At 35.1% G+C, this 22,923-nt stretch overlaps 1 protein-coding gene across 1 annotated transcript in view; it reads left to right on the plus strand.

The window, feature by feature from the left end:
• The first annotated feature begins 8,493 nt into the window (after positions 1-8,493).
• Tbh (Tyramine beta hydroxylase) overlaps positions 8,494-22,923 on the plus strand; it is a 103,389-nt gene continuing 88,959 nt past the window's right edge. The window contains exon 1 of the mRNA XM_017613077.1: positions 8,494-8,768. Coding sequence (XP_017468566.1) covers positions 8,540-8,768 — 229 coding nt within the window. The 5' untranslated portion in view covers positions 8,494-8,539. The remainder of the gene's footprint in view (positions 8,769-22,923) is intronic.

The raw sequence follows: 22,923 nt of genomic DNA on the forward strand, positions 1-22,923 counted from the left end.
AAAATTCTGCAAAGCTATTAATAAAGAGTTTGGATGCACAAAATCGAGTACCTGCTGTGTTAGACTACGAAAAATCTTAATCATCCTTAACTACGGGAATTGCAGTATCGAGGGTATGAAACTTTGGTTAGGCATGTATGTATACCGTTGGAAAGGTAATTGTATATACTTGCTCATTTAAGTATTATTTTCAGGTTTCAGAGACACTTACACATTAATACGAAAAAAAGAAGAAAATATATTAAAAATTAAAAAAAAACCGCTGTTTCGAGTTACTAACCGCTAATTTTGATTGATAAACAAGACGCATCCCACTAAGCGACCACAAAGCTCTTAAAGAAAAATACCTAAGCTTTCTTTTGAGCAAAAAAAAAATTTAAAAAATACCCCTTTTTGAAAAAAAACAAAAAAAGTTATTTTTTATTTAAAAAAAAAAAGTTTAAAAAAAATGTATTTTAATTAAAAAAAATAAAATGTGTAAAGACTGAAGAGAAATCTATCGAAAACATTCCTGAAATTTCTAAATACAATAGGTAATTAGTTATCTGGATCCGAAAAAATGGCCGGCCGTTTGACCAAAATGTCAAAATTCTAGACCCTCCAACTCGGAGTGTGTTTGACCGATCCCATTGAAATTTTGTGTCATAACTACTATTTTTTNTAAAGACTGAAGAGAAATCTATCGAAAACATTCCTGAAATTTCTAAATACAATAGGTAATTAGTTATCTGGATCCGAAAAAATGGCCGTTTGACCAAACTGTGAAAATTCTAGACCCTCCAACTCGGAGTGTGTTTCACCGATCCCGTTGAAATTTTGTGTCAAACTGCTATTTTATAGGACTTGGTGCAAATTTCATTCCGATCGGAAGACATCGATATCAAAAGTTGGGTCACTTGAGGTGAAATGCCCCATATATATATATCCCATGATCGAATGATCGGATCTAAATCAGATTAGTATGGGACCACCTCCGAGACACTACCTTTCCGATGCAAAAAGAATTATCGAAATCGGTTGACGTGGTCCAAAGTTATGCGGTAATATACATAAAAAATAAAAATAAAATAAAAAAAATAAAAATAAATATTCCGACGAACTGATAACCTCCTTTTTTTGGAGGTCGGTTAAAAATTGCTGCCTCTCACAGAATAACCCATTTCGTCATAAAAAAAAAATAAAAAATAGTTCTAGAAAAGCCCAAATTTTTTTTAAGCATGTTTTTTATAGACAATTAAACAAGGATTACGATGGTGTAATTTTAAATTCCTAATTTACTGGTCTTTCACTATGCAAATCAACTTAAAAACTTCAACTGTTAATAGCTAACTTAGCTTTAGGACAATCATGACCCTTTTTTATATTAGCTTTAAAACGACATTAAGATGAAGTCTCTACGATGAGCAGAACCCGAGATATAACGATTTGAAGAAGTACATGATTAATCAGAATCCCGAAAAAACCCTAACTTTGACAGAAGAAAAAAAAATGTCTGCAATATGTGTGAGCGCATTTCATGTACAGAACCCATAACAAAAATTGAAGCGAATCGGAGACATGAAATAATTTCTTTTTACGAAGTCCGCCCGATTTAAAAAGAATATTTAAAAAACAAAATTTTTTTACTTCAAACGCTTATTGCATTTAAAACCAGGGACCCGGGCTCTTATAAGTTTTATAATAAAAGTGTTTAGAAAAAAAATATTTTGGGACTTATTTTTATTTGAGATAAAATAATCGATTAACCCGCATTTTTATTTTTTTGTCCAGTAATAACAGTTAAACTTGGCCAAGTATTTTTTAAGGCCGAAACAAAAGTCCTTTCCTAATAATAAACAAACCGCTTATCCGAATTAAACAAATTTGGTATCAAATGTAAGAGGACTGAATTAGCTTTAAAACATCTAAATGAGTAATGCAATGTAAAATATTTCAGTTAAAAATGTTATTTAATTACCATAATTCAAAGCTTCGGTCAGGGATATGAATTTATTTGGTGTAGAATAGCAAATACGTACGAGGATAATATCAATTATATTTTTGTTTGAAAGCTAGTAATTCCGACCTATTTCCTTTAATAACAAATTTGTTTAAGTTGGACATTTATTTCGACCTTAAAAAATGTTTGGCCAAGTTTAAAGTTGAATTCAGAAAAATAAAAAAAGTTCAGGATTCTAGTCCAGGATTTTCGCGGAAAGCAATATATGCTGCCAAAAATGTTGGCGATTGTATTTCGGTAGCAATTACTGATTATAATTGTCATTTTAAAACGCAGTATACCTTTATTGGTATAAAGAACTACATACATATAGACGCATGACGAAAAATGGCTGAGATAAATTCGTTATATGGAAATTGAAAATGCTCCAACTTTCAAGTTAAGGCTATAAAAATTATTCGTTATAGAGAAAACTCCGCTATGTGGAAATGTGTTAGAAGGAGAACAAAATGCACTAAAAGCCGAACGAAGAAGCAACATCATTTAGGTTGTTAGATAAGACGTCTTTATTCAGAAGTTCGTTATAGAGAAATTTGCCTGTAAGTATAATTATGCAAGCGTACGTAAATACATATATGTATATCCATCCATATATGCGTTCCAACCATAAAAAGCTTTACGGATGACGAAGGTGATTACACCACTGATTGCCTTTTTGACGAATTTCATGGTTACGGCTTCACATGTTGTATTTTCTTTTGATGCTAGCATCTCACAAATTAACACATCTCCCGCAGACGAAAGTGAAGGATGACACATTAAACTTTCAGAATGCCCCTGAGGGCACCAAACTGTGCATGCGGACATAAAAATATGCGTGCATACATTAGGGCGCAACATACATGTGTTCTCGCCAGAAAACATAAATATTTTTTCATTAAATACCCATAGCTACAAGTTTCGTCAAAAGGGTTTTCAAAGGAATTGTAAACCAAGGAAATTAAAAGAAATATTGAGATTAGTTTGCATCACTGGGCAATCTGAACCTTGGGATTCTAAACGTAACCGAATATACTCCAAAATGCGAACTAACAACACGAACCACTCCATACAACCAGCTTTCATATAACATGCCAGAAAAAATTACAAGTATCACGCGTTTAATAATATAACGAAGTATTTCAAAATTTCAATTCATACAGTTGGTATGCAAAAAGACAGATGGAAAGGCACATATGCTCGCTATGTTTGGGAAGTTTGGTTATCTATTGGACTGAACATATTCTACTTATCATGCTTGTTAATTGGATAATGAAATCTCCAAAAACGTAAATTTTGAGTTACATCTCATTATTATTAAACGTGCGATATGCGGAAATAAGGCTACAAGTGCAGGTACATATTTATACAAATTTATATTATTCATCTGAAGATATATCACCAGAAAATTCTGAAAATTCGCTTCAAATAACACGTTCTTTACAATTCATTTACGCAAGTTTTATGTACAGTATGTAATAAATAAATATACTTTTTAAGGTTTCATAAATTGCACCTTATTTACATAAAATTAACAGAGAACTCAAACATTTTTAACATTTTTTAATTTGGTTTAGATCCAATCATTGGATCCAGAATAAATTAACGCTACTCTTAAATTTCTATATGAAAATTGAAGTCGGTTGTGTTTTTTGCTTAAAATATACTTGCTTAATAAAAAGTTCTATAAAAACTAGATGCGCCCAACTTTCAAAAGTAAAACAAAATTTTAAAAAAGAGTTCCAATAAAAATAAATTACTTGATTCCATGATTTTTTTACACTTTTATGTTCATTTTCCTCGATTTCTGGTTTCTGATTTTCGATAGAGATTTCACGATTGCCTAATTTGTTTAACATCCCAAAATCCATCCTTTGTGTGCGCTAATGACAGTAACTATAGGTTAAACATCGTTATCGACTCCCTATTATATTTTATGGAGTCGATCACGTCGAAATCGATGTTTAATCTGCTTAGCACTTCTGACTTTGCACATCGATGATGCGGACTCGATTCCTGCTTAAGTCTAGAAAAATAAGTCTGATGAGGTGATGTGGTGATCTCTAAGCACAAAATGTATTTAAGCAAAAAACCAAACTTCTAATAAAGCGTGAAGTATTTTAGCTATTGGGTATGGTAGCATGAACTATCTTAATTGTCAGGTGACCAATATGACGACAAAAAGTGACAAATAAACTACTTTCTTTTTTATATCAATGGTCGGAGAAATCATGTCTAACGCGAAAAAGGAATATTTTAAAAGTGTGATAAATTAACCTGCATAAAGCTATTCTCATCCAGAAATGTCCAACGAACTCAAAACTGATTAGTATTTTCAATAATATGTGCTGAGCAAGCCGATAAATCCATTTAATTCAACGAATTCGATCGGGGTACATTCTAACAGTTATGCGTTGATAACTTTCTTAAAATTTTTTTTTATGATTTCATGTGAAATATACCATAATAATACTTGGTTGCTTAATTATCAACACCTTAATAACACGGCTTATTTTTCAAGAAATCTTTTCTTCAAAAAAGTATAATTAGTAGGGCCGAGTAGGATCTTGATTCCTTTACCAAAAACTAGTGCAAAGGTCCCTTTGAGGATTTACTCGCGCCAAAAAGAGTGGCGTCCATTTTTATTTTACTATACCAACTTTAGCAGTCGTTCCAAATAACATAAGGTGTGTTAAAATATTAAAACTGAATGTAATTTATTCTATATTTAGCATCATATCATTTATAAGATGTGTTTTAACAAAATTGAACTCAATTTTCAAAAACCCAAAAACGAATCCATTATGGCGTATGGAATTAAAAAAATGTCTGAACTTTAATGAAATTTGGTATTTAGAATTTCGCTTATTTCAAATTTCAAACTAGTTTTTTTTATTCAAAATGCAAAACCAAATATGACGTCGGAAATTTCCAAAAATTCAAACCTAAATATCTTTATTTAGAAATGAGAGAACTGAAGTTTTGGGAATGAGGAATTTCGTATAAAATAAAAAATCGTAAAAAACTATTTTTGGCCTATATCAAATTGTTTGGGCTGAACATATAGTAGACGGCCCCAACTATCCCTAATTTATAAATAAAATTACTGTCATTATTTCATAATGTGATCATAAACTCATCTTAGATATGTTCCCTCGCATATAATAAATAAAATTTTACTAAACAAATATCTTGTGTTACTCAACTGAAAATTATAGTTGATTTGACAGTTTTCAACTGAAAAAGTTTGAATGTGATACAGAACTCGAGATCAGTGAGCCTTAAAACTTTGTACGTTTAGTTCTTGGGGAAATTTCGTAACTAGCATGTCTAAAACGTAAATTCGTAACTAGCATGTCTAAAACCCTTATCAGTAGCATCTTAAAAAATATTTGCTAATTTTTAGAAAAATTAACAGTTTATTTGACAACTGTCAACTCTCAAAGTTTTAATTTGACATAAATTTCGTGATCAGCATGTCTAAAAACCTAATCAGTGGCATTTTTAAAAAGATTTTGTTATTTTTAGAAAAATTCGCAGTCCATTTGACAGCTGTAAATTGTCAAGGTTTTAACTTGACATGAAATTCATGATTAGTATGTCAAGAAACGTAACAACTCTCTCAACTGTCAAACTATAAATTTTATGGCATATTCGGATTTAGCATTACAACAATACTACGATCCCGCAGCTTTATTATAATCGTAACAGCCCTTCCTATTTTTCGCGTGAAACATGGCTTCTCCGACGACTGCGGGCGGAGCCGAACATTAGACACCCGGTGCCATGATTCAATAATAAAAGGTTTGCTCAAAAAACAGTTTTCTCGCTCCCTCTTGACAAAATCGGCTCCCTTAGCAAGGCACTGTGTGTGGGTTCGTGTGTGTGTGCAAAGCTTTTGTAAGGGAGCTAAGGGAGTGTCAAAACTCTAATGCATACATGGTAAGCAGGGGTGGTTTTACCGCTATCTTTAACATCTTCGATAGAACGTTCAGTTAGACATAATGAGATAAACTTATATAGTCATATGTGGGCGGTATCAGGCCCATTTTCCAAAATTCCAAATAATTATACTTCTTCTCAAGTGATTGTAGTTCGCATCAATTTGGAATAAATTAGCGTCCTTTAATTTCGAAATATCGAAGTTTCAAGCATTTCTGAAATTTACCGTTATAAGAAAAGTGGTACAAAAGTTTGGCACAAATTGATCGATCGGGTACCGAGATATATACATACCTGAACATAAGTGGGCGGTGCTACGCCCATTTTCCAAAATTCCAAATAATTATACTTCTTCTCAAGTGATTGTAGTTCGCATCAATTTGGAATAAATTAGCGTCCTTTAATTTCGAAATATCGAAGTTTCAAGCATTTCTGAAATTTACCGTTATAAGAAAAGTGGTACAAAAGTTTGGCACAAATTGATCGATCGGGTACCGAGATATATACATACCTGAACATAAGTGGGCGGTGCTACGCCCATTTTCCAAAATTTTATCATAAACGTATTTTTTGCTAAAGAATTATTGCAACCATCAATTTTGAATAAATTAGCTTCTGTATTTACTGATTTATGGAAAATTTCGTATTTCTAAATTACCATTATATGGGATGTGGGCGTGGTTATTGTCTGACTTTAAAAATTTTCAGCCGTTTGGCATGCTGTACTAAGGCGAACAACTGCGCCAAGTTTGGGAGAAATTGGTTTAGCGGTCACCAAGATATACACATGTAATCATAAGTGGGCGTGGCTACGCCCATTTTTCAAACACTTTAAATATTCTTATTTTGCATCTAAAAATCATTGTAAATGTCAATTTTCAGTTGAAAAGCTTGGGTAGTTACTAAAATATCGCAGTTTCCGTATTTCTGGAAATTACCGTTATATGGGAAGTGGGCGTGGTTACGGTCCGATCTCGTCCATTTTGAATACCACCTTACCTTGGTTAAAAGGAAATCTACATACAATTTCGTCGTGATATCTCAATTTTTGCTCGAGTTATCGTGTACACGGACGGACGGACGGACAGACAGACATGGCTTAATCGACTTCTCTTTTCATTCTGATCATTTACGTATACATTTGTCTATATCTATCTCGATTCGTTTTGCCTGTTACAGACAACCGTTATGTGAACAAAGTTATAATACCCTAGTGCATAAGTGCACTCGGGTATAAAAAAAAACCCATTAAAAAGCTTGAATACATAAATTATAATAAATAAGTTAGTTTGGATCGCGAGGTACACTAATTTACATACTTACATGCGTACAAATGTACCCATAAAATTTGTAAGTACAAATAGCTCGACAGTCTGCAACATTTCACTTATTTTTCCTTACATTCCCACCATGATAAAAACATAACAGAGAACAGGTTTGAGTATGATCGAGCCTTTTTGATCACACTCACTAAAAATCAAGCACAAGCGAACGCCACACTCGGCTACTATGTGTTCGATCGAGATGCATACCCGACAGCTGCTTTGGTTACGAACGAGTCTGTTCGATCACCCTCGCTATAAATTGAGCACAAGCGAACACCACACTCGGACACCCGCAGCTAACCCGAAAATTTGTGTAACAATGAAACGGACACCCGAACATTGCGATAAAATGCAGGACAACAAAGAAATTTACGCTGAAGGTAACTGGCGCCAATATGTTCCCACAAAGCATACGAAAATGTTGTTGCTTTGTGCTTGTGCATACGCAATGAAAAAATTAGAAGCGAAGTAGACAAAAATGTTTTTGCATCTATTTCGTATAGTTTCGCGTGGAAAGCTGTGTGTGTATATATTAGAACACAGCCTAAAACTATGTAGGTACATAAGTACTTTTACAAAAAATAAATGTGCACCGAGTGTATAGGGCTTGGGCATTGCCGATCTACACACATTTATACCTAAATGGATGTAGGCGTCGTGATGCCGCATTTTGTATGAGCAAAAATATAAGAAATGGTTAAATGTACACTTAAACAAACTACCGAAAAATTCAACCTTCTCTTTACCCTCTACGCACAAAAACTAAGAACACCGCGATGAGAAGGCAACATTTTTTGTAGAAACAAAAACGTCATAAGCCAATCAAGAAAATTTTGTGCACACTCGGGTTGAAACTCGAACACCCGGGTATATTGAGCTGCAAAGCACCCGAACCCAATCAAGTATGTATGAAAAGCAATCGGGTGTTGTGGCCAACATGTTCGTCTTGAGCTCAGTCGATAACGAACAGTACTTCTGCTCGTATACAGAGAACGATGCAAAACGGGTTTTGTTAGATGATCGAGTATACACGAAAATCATGCACCCGCTGCAGATGTCTGAAACATAACAATGTTTTATCATGATTCCCACAGCTTGCATATCCGTAGTTTTCGTCTTCTTTCGAAGTAAAAATAAGTAAATTTCAACTGACAAATAATTGTAAACTTTTCTGCTCTACCGAAACGATTTCCATTATTAATTGTTTGTTTTTTCAATGCGTTTGTGTGAATTCTTTTATTTTAGTTGGTGTCGCTCCGCAGCAAACACTAGTGAAGGACCAATCAATTTCATAATGTGCTTCCGACGCGGTCTTCATCCTCGCATAGCTACAGGCTGCAAACCAACAAACTGTTATACAAATACATTTGGTAATAAAATGGCTGTAAAAGGAATGCTATCAACCGCCGGTGGCAGTTTGACGTCCTCTAGAGTAACCTCATCGTCCTACATACCGCGTTTGGCTTGTTTCACATTTTTCCTGCTCTCCGCTCTACCGTTGCCGTTCTTCACAACAGCTAATCGTAAGTTCGATCAAATCGCTCAATGTATTTATTTACGTCTTATTTTATTTTAAAATGTGTACATAAATACTTACATACATATGTACATACATACTTACATATCTATGTATGTACCCAGTGGGAATTAGGAGCACGTAATAATACCTTATTAGCAACTTACTCTTCACCTGGCAGTCATTACCATTTCCCTGCCGAACGTCCCTTACTTTTACAAAGGCATGGCCGCCTTATGTAAGTAGGAATTTAGAATGTACATTTGGTATCAGACATACTTCTGAGCCGCTTTACAAAGTAAGTTACGTGTAATGCAGAGCAGTCGCTCGGAGTAGTTCGGTGCTTGGAAATAACTTCGGCTGCACGTTATTTTGCAACTGACAACGTAATGTGTCTTCGGAGGTGTTCATTTTGCCCTTTACTAGTAGATGACATTGGCCATGATGACAATTTTGGTACTAAAAACTGAAAGAAAACATGGCTTACCTCGCAAGGTGCTTACCTATTTTCCCAGTGGGTATGTCTATTCAAGTGCATACATACATATGTTTGTGCAAATACATGTATAAATAGTAGGTACTGTAGCAAAATTTTGATTTATTTGATTTCGCAACCTTTTTTTGCTCTCCTTATGCTAATTTGGTGAGACAAGGATTTTCAGTTTAAGCAAACACGCCAAAATACCCATCTATAGAATCCATAAACAAGGACTAATTTTGTAATCCTTTTTTCTTGTTTTTTTCGGGTACTCGAAAACAGATTGTATTATTTCAAATTTGCCGCCCGCCTCTTAGCAATTTCAGCTGACCACATTGCTATTGAGCAACTGAGCGAGCAAAATTGCCTTTAGTGCGCACTTTGGTACAATTAAAATGTGAGCTTCAGGCTTGTGAGCTCACATCACGAACTAACTGTCTGCATGTACGTGTGTCGGCTGGTATTAACACCGTTACGCTGCTGGCGCTGTCAACGAACTGCGCCAGGTTCTTCATGATGAAGCAATTAACTAAGTTAAATAAATGAGACTTCTCTTCTCTCTACTAAAATAAACAAGTTAATTGCTTTTGTTGTTAGATTTTGTTACGCTGTAACCGCGTTTTTTACTGTTTTCTTTTCTTCCCGTTACATGCTCGTATTCTGTGATTTTGCCCCTATAACTGTGGCCGTTAACGATGTTACATTGGCTTTCCCTTGTATTCTTAAAGCATTTGTATTTGCTTTTATTTGTCTATATATAAAGTATGTATGGATGTGTGCAGTAGTTTCAGAGTATTTACACTTGAGGGTGGTATGCACAGTGGGCGCTCTGTAGGTGAAATTCGCTGGAAATTATTAAAACAAATGTGTGTACATAAAGTGTCGTTTATCCTTAATTATTTACCTCTGCAAATTAAACAGCGGACAAAATTTTTTCATGATTCCCTGACTAAAAATATTCAATTTAATCGTTTTCGAGGTTTTTAGAATGCCACCAAAGAATGAAGCATTCTTATAAACATCTACGGAGCCTAACTGTCCCATTTTAGGTTTTACGTTACTTATCATTTCACCTACGACATCGGAAAATGACCATGCCTTCCTAAAACTGTACGCCTCAGAAATGCCAGAAATCGATGCCGTCCTTGTATGCGTGCGTAGTATGTTAAATATAATGAAGGATGTGCCCTTATTATGAGTTGCATTCGATCTTCGACTGTGGTCGAAAGTGCTGATCGCTATTGTGAATTTCGCTCGTTTAGGTTGTTCATAATAGTATATTTTCACCGCGCAGAAGCTTTGTTTACAAATCGAGCAAACTAAATAGTGTGCTTATACATATGCACATATGTAAATTTGTGCAAATGAAAATGAAATAAAAAATAAAGCGAGTTTATAAAAACGTGGTAAAAATTAGTACAACGGAGTTCTGGTTCAACGATTCGTCAGAGGGTGAGAGCTTAGAAAACTGGCCAGGAGCGGAAAAATTTTGAGAGAGTTTAAGTGTAGTCTTTCGAATATATTTTGACATACAATATATTTAAGAAATTTTGTGATCCAAATCTATTTAAAATATATTAAAACTGTAAACAGCTCTATGATTTTGTTCTCATAGATCGTGCCAACAGAGTATTCTTTCATAAGTAAAACCAGCCTTTGGGATTTTCTTTCATAAGTAAAACCAGCCTTTGTGTTTAGTATGCACGACGTTAGAACTGCATAAAATTAATAAAAATTGTTTAAAGTTAGTGTCTACCCGCCAAAAAGTAAGAAAACAAATGCAAAATCATACATTTTTCACAACTTTCTAACACTTCGCTACACCAACGAAAGCAAAATTCTGTTCGACAGAAAATTCGATACTCAACGAAAATTTCGACACGCTTGCATAGCTCATAATACGAATTTCATTTTCGATCTTCGATAGCCAGCGAAGATCGAAAATCGAATGCAACTCATACTAAGGGCCTTAATTAAACCCAGCAGAGTGTAAATGTGCCTCACCTCTGGCCATAGTTCCTCGACATTTGTTTGTCGTCTTTTAGCGACCACGCCACATTCTAGAGGGCGAAGCAGTGGTATCTCTGCCGCCGTACTGTAGTAACGATAGGAATCATTTGAGCTTATTCCTACGGTATTAAATTGGACTTCCGCCCTGCAATGATTCGTTAGTAGCGAGCTGTTATGTGTCTTAAGGTTGCTTTAAGGATATTCGTTAGCTTCATAAATGTCTTGGAGTAGTAACACCCTATACACTGCCGTGAGCTGCCGTAGTCCATATGGTCGATTCTACAGGAAAGTAAACCAGTCCGATTTTTTCTTTTTTTCAAATATTGTACGTATTGATTATGAGTATTCAGTATATCTGTGTTTAATATTTTGGTCCTTTTGTCGAAAGATTTTTCACGAACCTAAAAACATTTTTCAATACTACAAGGAAAAGTACAAAAACATAAGCTTTCCTTTGTTTGTTTCGGCTGATAAAGTTCTGAACGATAGACAATAAATTAGTTTAACAGAATACATACATACGTTCCAAGTTACTAAAAAAGTTTTTTAGAACTCCTATTAAGTCGTAATGAAATGTACCGCAAATGTTAAGTGTAACGTAGCCAGTGAAAAACTAAAAAAGTTGTTTTTCGGATACTTAAGTATACTTTACAAAAGGATATTTAACATGTTTTCTTAATATTGTCGATATCCTATGTATGCCATATGAAAAAAAAGAAATCGAAGCTGACTTCGTTGCACAACTACCTAATAAATAACTGTAACGTGGCCAATGTTTTTCTTTTATTAAACTTTTTTTTATTGACTTGACAACTATTCTCATTTCATTTTAGCAATAAAAAATGAGACATATTTAAGAAAGTGTTTGGGAGGACAATTTCGAATTGAGTATTGTACTACTAAATTTTGATAACTATTCTATTTAAATAAAGCGACGCTAACATTCGTAAAATATTCTTTGAAATCTTTATCTCTAAAGATTTTGATTATTGCCTGGAATTCAATGAAATTTTTTGCAACGTGTTAAACTGATAAGGTATCTTCCCCTTTCACGTGATTGTATTCCTATCACTACAATTTTACAGAATCTAATACAAGTCTACAGCAAACTATGAAGAGTTTATTTTGTTAAAAATTACTTATGCGAGAATTCTTCTATAGAACTGCGATAAATGCATTAAGATTTTTGTAGAACGGATTAAAAAGAAAAGACAGAACACTTTAGTTGAACTTATGCCTATTTTAAGTTGAGAAACATAAGTGGTTTTTGCAGTAAGGTTAAATAAATATTATTTGCGATGATAATACAAAGGCCGTGGTGTAGTGGTAAGCAGTGCGCGCTTTCACTCATCAACACCTGGGTTCAAGCCCTGGTCAAAGCAACATCGCAAAAAATACAGAAAAAACGTTTTTTCTCAACAGCGGTCGTCCCTCGGCAGGCAATGGCAAACCTCCGAGTGTATTTCTGCCATGAAAAACAGCTTCTCATAAAAATACAATCGCCGTTCGGAGTCGGCGTAAAACTGTAGGTCCCTCCGAATTGTGTGACAATATCAAGGCGCACGCCACAAGTCGGAGGAGAGGCTCGGCCAAATACTAACATATATGTAAGCGCCAATCTATTATAATTATTATAATACAAAGATTTCCCGGTCAAAAATTTTTCTATAGGACGATTTTTCACCTAGTTAGGATTTTTAAGGATAATCGAGTTATATTTTTTTATCCTTCTATAGAAGATTCCCAATTTTAGCTCAAACATTTCGCACACCGTCCTCAAAGGAGTCACAACTCAAAATAATACGTTTGTCAGAAAATGCGAAAAACTATTTCGTAGCACATTATAATCATATGGGCAAAGGCGACTTTACCTGAGGTTTTTTTAACAAATTATAACAAAAATTTGCTCCAGCTTTTACTGAAAGTTAAATAAAAGATCTGTGTACATTTTGGCGCATAATCTCAAAAATGCCAAATTTTGAGTTGTGACTCTTTTGAAGACGGTGTGCGATTTGTTTATGACGACATAATAGTAATGCGAAGAAAAAATGGAAAAGGAAAAGCCCTTTGGTTAAACCTTGTAGAAGCGAGCCGTACTTGTAACGTGACCAGTGTTTTGTGTAACGTTACCAGTGCCCAAATTATATGAGCACAAATTGTTAACAACTTAAAATTTACAACAACTGAGTATGCAGATGTCCTCCTGCATTAATTGTAGGTGACATACTGAAAAACTAGCAATATTCGTTCACCCATTTCGCAGAAATTTCGAACTATCTGACACAAGCCATCATTGAACTTCCAAATAGTGTAACGTAGCCAGTGCACATTCGAATGCCTATAACTTTGAAACCCAAGGATTTATTAAAATCTTTCTTTTATAGAGACATAGATTTGACCATGCCTAATCATACCACTTAAAACGAACAGTTGGGTCTGAGTTATTTAATAGACAATTGATTTATATTGTAGAGAAAATGCGTACGAATGTAACGTTGCCAGTCAAATAATCGAGTATATGAGTCGGCCGCTGTGGTCTAGTGGTAAGCAGTGCGTGCTTCCACTCCGCAGCACCTGGGTTCAAAACCTGGTCAAAGCAACATCGCAAAAAAATATAGAAAAAAGGTTTTTTCTTAACAGCGGTCGCCCCTCGGCAGGCAATGGCAAACCTCCGAGGGTATTTCTGCCAAGAAAAACAGCTTCTCATAAAAATACCATCGCCGTTCGGAGTCGGCGTAAAACTGTAGGTCCCTCCGCTTTGTGTGACAACATCAAGGCGCACGCCACAAATCGGAGGAGTAGCTCGGCCAAACACTAACATATGTGTAAACGCCAATCTATTATTAGAGCTTCTCTGCTCTTAACTATACCCTTAGAAGTAGTTTGTCACCCTTATTGTAACACTGTATGCCTTTAAGGTCCTTGGCGCGGTCCTGGCATCAGTTGCAATGTGTTGTTATCTCTTCAGAATTATGCTCGCACAAAATATGATGGCATAATACTCTGCTTTAAAGGGGCTAGGTTTAGTACACAATGGAGTGATAGATTTTTTCCTGCCACTTAACCTTCGCCAGTTTTTGAGCCATCTGTTTGATCCTAAACCTATTCCCAAATATTGTTCCTTTTTGCTTGAGGTAATTCTTTTTCTATCGGAAAGGTGGTACCTCAATGGTTGTGGTCCCATGCTAATTTCGTTTAGATCCGATCATTGGATCATGAAGAAATTAACGGTACTCCTAAATTTTTATATGAGAAGTAGCGGACCTGACGAACTTCGTCCCGCCCAAATTCATTTTTTGTATTGAAACATTTTAGTCCAACATTTTTACCAACAGTTCACGTTCATGATTTTCAGTGATGTTTTTATCTTCTAATATTACGGTTTGGTGGTTGTCAGAAGGCATATTTTCATTGCCATCTTAAACAACCTACCAAAAGTGTATATCGTCGTTTCAAGTGCAAAACCGCGTATCAACAAAATGCAAAACCGCGTATCAGCAAAATGCAAAACCGCATATGTGAAGTTGTAGAAATTATTTTCTAGAGCGTAAAAACACTCATATTTCAAAATGGTTCTCTTTTTTATAAAGCAATCGCATTTCTGGCTAGTATATTTCAGGACGAATGGATAAGGATTGAGCCAAGAGCTTGTGTGAGCAAATCCAATTTTTGGCAGCCAATGTCAGTTACGCGGTTTTGCAGAATGACGATACGCGGTTTTGTACATTTAACGGCGATATGTATGCATACAAAGAAACGTAAAAGCTTTAGTGCATTTGAAAGGCGCCACGCCCCCTCATAAAATAGCCGCAATTTTCTCTAAGAGTATGTTATTGATTTCATATATCTCCATACCATGTTCGAGTACCATGAACACTTCCAGAGATATGCAGTATGAAAAATACTGTTTGTATGAGAGATGCACGCCCTTTTTCCAATGGCCCAAATTTTTCTTCATGACTATGCGATTGATTTTATATACCTCCATACCAAATTCCAGTACTCTATCATGAACTCTTCCAGAGATATGCAGTGTGAAAAAATTTGTTTGTATGGGAGGTTCCATGCCGCTTATTCCAATAGCCCCAATTTTTATTCGTGACCATGCGATTGATTTCATATATCTCCACACCGAGTTTTAGTACTCTAATACGAACACTTCCAGAAATATCCAGTATGAAAAATTCGGTTTGTATGGGATGGGCCACGACCCTTTTTCTAATAGCCCCAATTTTTCCTCATGACCATGTGATTGCTCCCTTTTCCAATAGATAACCACAATTTTTCTCGAGGAGTATGCGATTGTTTTCATATATCTCCACACTATGTTGAACTACTCTACCATGAACACTTCCAAAGTTAAGCAGTACGAAAAATTCGATTTGTACGGGAGGTGCCACGCCCCCTTTTACGATAACCACAATTTTTCTCCATGAGTATGCGATTGCTTTCACATATCCATACCATGTTCGAGTCCTCTTCCATGAACATTTTCCGGGATATGCAGTATGAAAAATTCGGCTTGTATGGGATTTACCACGTCCCTTTTCTAATAGCCCAATTTTTCCTCATGACGATGTGATTTATTTCATATATCTCCATACCGAGTTCCAATACTCTACCATGAACACTTCCAGGTATATACCTACAGTATGAAAAATCCGGTTTGTATGGGAGGTGCCACGCCCCTCTTCCAATAACGGCAATTTTTCTCCATGAGTATGCGATTGTTTTCATATATCTCCATACCATGTTCGAGTACTCTACCATGAGCACTTCCAGAGATATGCAGTATGAAAAATTCAGCTTGTATGGTATGTGCCACGCCCCTTCTTCTAATAGCCCAAATTTTTGTTCATGGCCATGTGCTTGATTTCATATATCTCCATACCAAGTTCCAGTACTCTACCATGAATACTTCCAGAGATATATCTACAGTATGAAAAATTCGGTTTGTATGGGAGGGGCCACGCCCCCTACACCTAGCGGTATGAAATATACTTTACATCCGATTCTCATACCTACCATATATGCACAAAAGATTTCATAAAGATCGGTCAAGCCGTTTAGGAGGAGTTCGACCACTAACACCGTGACACGAGGTTTTTATATATTAGATTGAAGTTGGTTGCGTTTTTTGCTTAAAAATTATTTGTTTGCTTAAAAATTACATGTTTTCAATTGAGTTTAATTATATTCTTACAATTTTTTATTTAACTACGCCCTTTTATATCGTTTTACACTTTACATAAATTTAAGACATGAACAATGTTTAGCAAAATGTATCGATAATTACAACGTTACCATGTTTTCTCAAATCAATCTCAAATGAATTTCAAATGTACTTAGAATGTAAACATCAGTTTCAACTTGCTGGAGAAGGTCTTTTGTTGCTTTTCTCCTCAGCCGGGTTAAAACGTTTTGGCACGATGTCATTTCTGTTATAAATGGGTAAGGGTGAGTTTCCAGTCTTAGTTTATAGGAGACAGCATGCTTTTTATTTCTTTTTCAACGGTTAGGACTTTAAGATCACGATGCAGTTGATCCTTGGTGAAAAAATATTGTGCATTTACAATAATCCTCATAGTTGTCAATTGAAATCTTTGAAGTATTTTTATGTTTTCTGGATTTCCAATAAGCATTAAATTGCAACAATTATAATGGCAATGTTCGGCATTTAGAAATATTCATCTCATTACGTTAAAAAATGGTCATTTCCACATGTAGGGACACAAATTTCGATACGATACGATACCATATCGATATTTTTGCCATTCGATACCGATTCTTCTTACTCGATAGTTTTCAAACGATATTTTTTGGAATCGAGTGCCAGAACCGTGGTATCGTATCGAATCATAAATGTACATTATAAAGCTAATGTGATTAATAATATAAACTGAAAAATTTATAAACTCTGGGAATTGGGCAAGCCTATTTGTATAAATTTTTTTGTAGTAATATTTGAAATATTTAAGGTTGATTTTCGAGTTCAAAAATGTAAAAATCTGTTCTGATTTTGTATGTCAGCCGAATAATCTGACGTGAAGTTACATGACGTTACGATACCTAAACTTCCATTGAAACTTTTTTTGTTAATATTGTTTTTAAACCAATTTTTAGCGCATATAAAACATGAATTTGTATGTCTAATATATTTTTATACCCGAGCGCACTTGTGCACAAGTTCACATAACGGTTGTTTGTAACAGGCAAAACGAATCGAGATAGATATAGACAAATGTATACATAAATGATCAGAATGAAAAGAGAAATCGATTAAGCGGTGACTGTCTTTCCGCCCGTACGTCTGTGCACACGATAATAATAATAGATTGGCGCTTACACATACATATGTTAGTGTTTGATCGAGCTTCTCCCCCGATTTGTGGCGTGCGCCTTGATGTTGTCACACAAAGCGGAGGGACCTACAGTTTTACGCCGACTCCGAACGGCGATTGTATTTTTATGAGAAGCTGTTTTTCATGGCAGAAATACACTCGGAGGTTTGCCATTGCCTGCCGAGGGNAAAAACCTTTTTTCTATATTTTTTGTGATGTTGCTTTGACCAGGGTTTGAACCCAGGTGCTGCGGAGTGGAAGCGCGCACTGCTTACCACTACACCACAGCAGCCGACACGATAACTCGAGTAAAAATTTAGATATTTTAACGAAACTTGGTACGTGTACTTCTTTCGGGTGTGGGACGGATGGTACTGAAAATGGGCAAAATTGGAGGATAACCACGCCTACCTCCCATTTAACGGTAGTTTATAGAAATACGAAAACTACAATATTTTGGTAACTACTGAAGGTTATTGACTCAAAATTGATATTTACAATAATTTTTAGACGAAAAATAATACATTTTTGGAAAATGATTACATGTGTATGGCTTGGTAACCGCTCCACCAATTTCTCCCAAACTTGGCACAGTGTTGGCCTTGGTACAACATACCAAATGGCTGAAAATTTTTAAACTCGGACAAAAACCACGCCCACGGTAATTTAGAGAAATACGAAATCTTCAATAAATCAGTAAATACTTAAGCTAACTTATTCAAAATTGGTGCTTGCAACAATTCTTTACCAATAAATACGTTTAAGATAAAATTTTGGAAAATGGGCTTGGTAACCATTCTACCAATTTGTACCAAACTCCGTGTGGTTATTGGGCTTGCCACATAAAAGCAAAACGTTGAAAATTATTGAAGTCGGACTAAAATTACGGCCACTTTTCATATAACGGTAAATTTCAGAGATGGTTGAAACTTCTATATTTCGAAATTTAAGGACGCTAATTTACTCAAAATTGATACTAACAACAATCACTTGAAAAGGAGTAACATTGTTTGGAATTTAGGAAAATGGGCCCACATATGACTATGTAAGTTTATCTCATTATGTCTAACTGAACGTTCTATCGAAGATGTTTAAAATATCGGTAAAACCACCCCGGCTTAGGAGAAGTCTTTTGTCAGCAGATAATTGAGAGCGACGATTCATAAGCCATTGCAGGCTAGTGAGTTTTAGTCCTAAGGCCTTTCGTTTTGTAAAAGTATCACCAAAAACTGTAAATGTTTATACTCTGCATTTCTTTAGAGTTAGACCACCTAAACTGTGCCAATTAATTTTCGTTGGTTTTCTGGAAACCGACAACAATTGTAAAAATGCCTACCCAACGACAACACAGTAAAACGCTTTCAATAGTTTTTCAAAATTTCGCATAGTTTTCAAGATATTCAGGATCAGGGTTGGGCATTTTTGCACTACCACTGAATTGCACTATCACTGTTTATTCAGTGATAGTTAAACTCCAGAATTCGTTATCACTGAAAATTTAGTGATAGTGAAAAAAAATTTCACTATCACTGAAGGTTTAGTGATAGTGAGAAACAAATTGCATTATCACTAAAACTTTAGTGATAGTTAGAAAAAACTCACCATCACTAAACTTTTAGTGAAACTAGCCAAGCGAAGATAGCCAATTTACATATGCAAGTGGAAAACGCTAATCCAAAGTTACGTTTTTTGTACCTAACTTTAAAATAATAAAAACTCCAAAAAAGCAAAAAAGTGTAACGCTGTTACTCTTAGGGCCTTTTTCTCAAGTAAAAGTAAGTAGGTCATTTTAAGGCCACAAATTCGCCAGGTTAGTTATTTTGGATGACCCTAAGATATTTATACAAGAATAACTCGTTACAACGAAAACATCCCCCAAAGAAAATTCTGGATCCGAAGCTGGACCTGTGTTATTTTTGATTATGAACTTGGATGTGAAAATGTCAAATTTTTGCGTAATTTTTCAAACTGCATATATCTGGAAGTGTTCATGGTATAGTTCTGGAACTTGGTTCGGAGATAAATGCAATCAACCGTATACTCTTGAAGAAAAATTGGAGCTATTGGAAAAGGGGGCGTGCCACCTCCCATACAAACGAAATTTTTTTCTGCATATCTCTGAAAGTGTTAACGATAGAATACTGGAACTTAGTACGGCTATATATGAAATCAATTGCATACTTTTGAAGAAAACTTCGGACTATTGTAAAAAGAGGCGTGGCACCTCCCATACAAACCAAATTTTTCATACTGCATATCTCTGAAAGTATTCATGGTACAGTACTAGAACTTCGTATGGAGATATGTATATACTCCATACTCATGGAGAAAATTGGGGTTATTTGAAAAGTGGGCGTAAGGCCTACAAACGTACCGACTTTTAGCTATATTTGTATGTAAATATTTGTAATTATTCTGTAGATGTGTTTGTGAGTGAAATCATCCTAAATGGTTGTACGGATTTTAACGAAATTTTTTGTGCGTGTTTGAGTTGGCCTTTGGATGGTTTAGTTTCACAATTTAATCCGCCAGTTCTACAGCGCCAACTGGCTGGAGTTATTACTAAACATATTATTTATGATCCTATGTTACGATTGGCCCAATGAATGTGATTTTCCAATATTATTATGCGTTAAAGCGTTTACGGTATTTCGTCTGACATAAGTATATGTATATTGCATTTCTGTAGAACAGTGATTCGCACCCATTTTGAAATTGCCACCAATTATACTGTAAAGCTTGTCCTAGACATTCACTATAGAATCGGGTCATTGTTGCCGCCAGGGAGTGAGGGGGGAAAAAATTCTTCAAATTTATTTCGTTTTGCGAATGCTGCACAGTTGGAGAATTTCAAAAACTTCTTCACGGATCTAACACTTTCCTTAGCTTATTTAAAGCGGCAAACGACCACCAAACCATAATCTTAGCAGATGAATGTGCCAATGAAAATCGTAAACGTGAATTGTTTGTGAAAATGTTGGACCAAAAAGTTTCAATAAAAAAATAAAAAAATCTGGGCGGGACGAAGTGCGCCGGGCCTGCTAGTAAATAAATAAAATTCTTTTTTGCACTATTGCTAATTGCTTAAGCTGCCATTTTACGCCACTGTGCCGCGATGTGAATTTATAACGCGCCTTTCGCGTTCAGCCACGTTGGCCATGGTCAATTTCATTTTTAATTGCTTTGGCTTCAACGGATGCCAGTTTTTGTCGGTGTTTTGGTGCCGTTACTTACATTTATGTTCGACATTTATTATGTCCTTTGCATTATGCAATTTAATCCATCACGGTTTGTATGTTTGTACTGCAGTGAAAGTGATTTGAAAAAGTCACACAGTGATATATGTATACATAAACCATAGATGTTTACATTAGGGTGGTCCTTAAAATCAAATGAGCGATTTTTTCAGTCTCACCCCTTCAATTACCGCCACGGTCACAGATATCACATACAAATTTTGATCCCGATTGGAGACGGTTAAGGCGTGTCGCACAAGGGTCAAAGTTCAGATTCCTCTATAGAGACTCAAAAAATTAAAATTAATTTTTTTGCCAACTCATACCCAAAATCGATACTACTGTAGTCGAAGATATCACATATAAATTTTGGTCCTGATTGAAGTCAGTTAAGGCGTGTCGCAATGAGGTCCAGGGCCAGATGCTCCATGCAGACTCAACAAATGATACATATGTTTTTCATTTAATACCCAAAATTTATACTACTAAAGTCGAAGATATCATATAAAAAATTTGGTCCCGATTGGAGTGGTGAAGACGTCTTCATTGGTAATCTGAATTTTGACCCCTGTGCCCAACGGAGCAACGACTCCCAATCGGAGCCAAAATTTATATGTGATATCTTCGACTATAGTAGTATCGATTTTGGGTATTAAATGAAAAAAAAAAATTTATTTAATCGTCTCCAATCGGGACCAATTTTTGTGTGTGATATACTTGATCGTAGTATTACCGATTGAATGGGGTGAGGCTAAAAAAGTGTACATATGCATATGTATGTATTTTTATATATGCCACATTTATATACATATAATATGTACTACATTAGACCAGTGTGACCACTTTGTGAGTAATTCCTCAAAACGTGAGGAATTTCGCCTGCGTTTGAGTATTTTTTGAGGATTTTTATTTTGAGGAATTTTCTGTCGATATATTTTCAGACAACAAATGCAACCATGTTTTACACACCAGAGTTGTTAAATCGCTCTGCAAATTTTTGAAGAAAAAGCTTTCCGAAGTTTTATAAAGAGCGAAATAAACCACACAAGCGGCTTGTCCAACATTCTTCAAACCTACATTTTCCATTTCTCCATACACCATGCAAACATGACTCGTTCAAGCAAAGAATTTTAGTTTTCTTCCGGTTCACAATGTAAAATAATTTGGTTTTCTTCGAGTTTTCTCTCTAGCGTCCTCATTCGGTGAAAGCAAAGGGATATTTCGCTTGGTTTGTCGAGGCACTTGGGTGGTGTTTTTCGCTCTTAAGCACATCTGCATTTGCTGCTAAATATTCAAAAGTTTATATCTGCATTACTAATATAGCCCTTTTCTAATGCTTAAGTAGAACGTATATTTAGTAGTTTAGAAATGTGTAGGACTAACTTGGGGACCAGATTCAGCACAGATATACTTGCAGCAATATTATATACAAACCAAGGCATGAAAAATAACGGTGATACTTATCTTGTACATTGACATTGGGCGCGTTTATAAGACGTAGTTGTTTAGCTCGACTGCTACGATACTGCTGACAACTGTTGGACCCAACAATTACGTCTTAGTAACGCGCCCATTGTGTACACCCTGCAGTGAAACGCCAAACTAGTCAGGAAAAATACTAGTTTACAACTAGAATTTCCTGACTGAAACCGAACTAGTTCGAAAATGACCAGACTTGTACCAAGTACAAAACGATTTATGTATTCATGCCCTGTTTTATTTGACTTCGACAGCTGAATACAATAGAGTACAGAAAATATTATAACTTTTATTTGGGTATATTGTAAACCATTAAAGCGAGTACGTACTCGTAATTATACCATACTTGTTAAATAATGATTAATATTATTATATATATTGATTATTAATTAAAGCATGTTTTTTTGAATAACCGTTTAATGATTAAATACCGATATTAGCACCTTTTTAATGATTAATAATTACTTAAATAAAATTTTTTAATTAATTCGTTAATTTTAATTACATCATTATTTTGTTATTTTTGATCATTTTCAATTATTTTTGACTCTTTTTAATTACAAATTAATATAATTATTTGATTAATTTTAATTATCAATCAACAAGCCAAAGTATAGA

The sequence above is a fragment of the Rhagoletis zephyria genome, unplaced genomic scaffold (assembly GCF_001687245.7).
Source record: "Rhagoletis zephyria isolate East Lansing unplaced genomic scaffold, Rhagoletis_zephyria_1.1 Rzeph_scaffold_00607, whole genome shotgun sequence".
Classification (NCBI taxonomy): Eukaryota; Metazoa; Arthropoda; class Insecta; order Diptera; family Tephritidae; genus Rhagoletis; species Rhagoletis zephyria.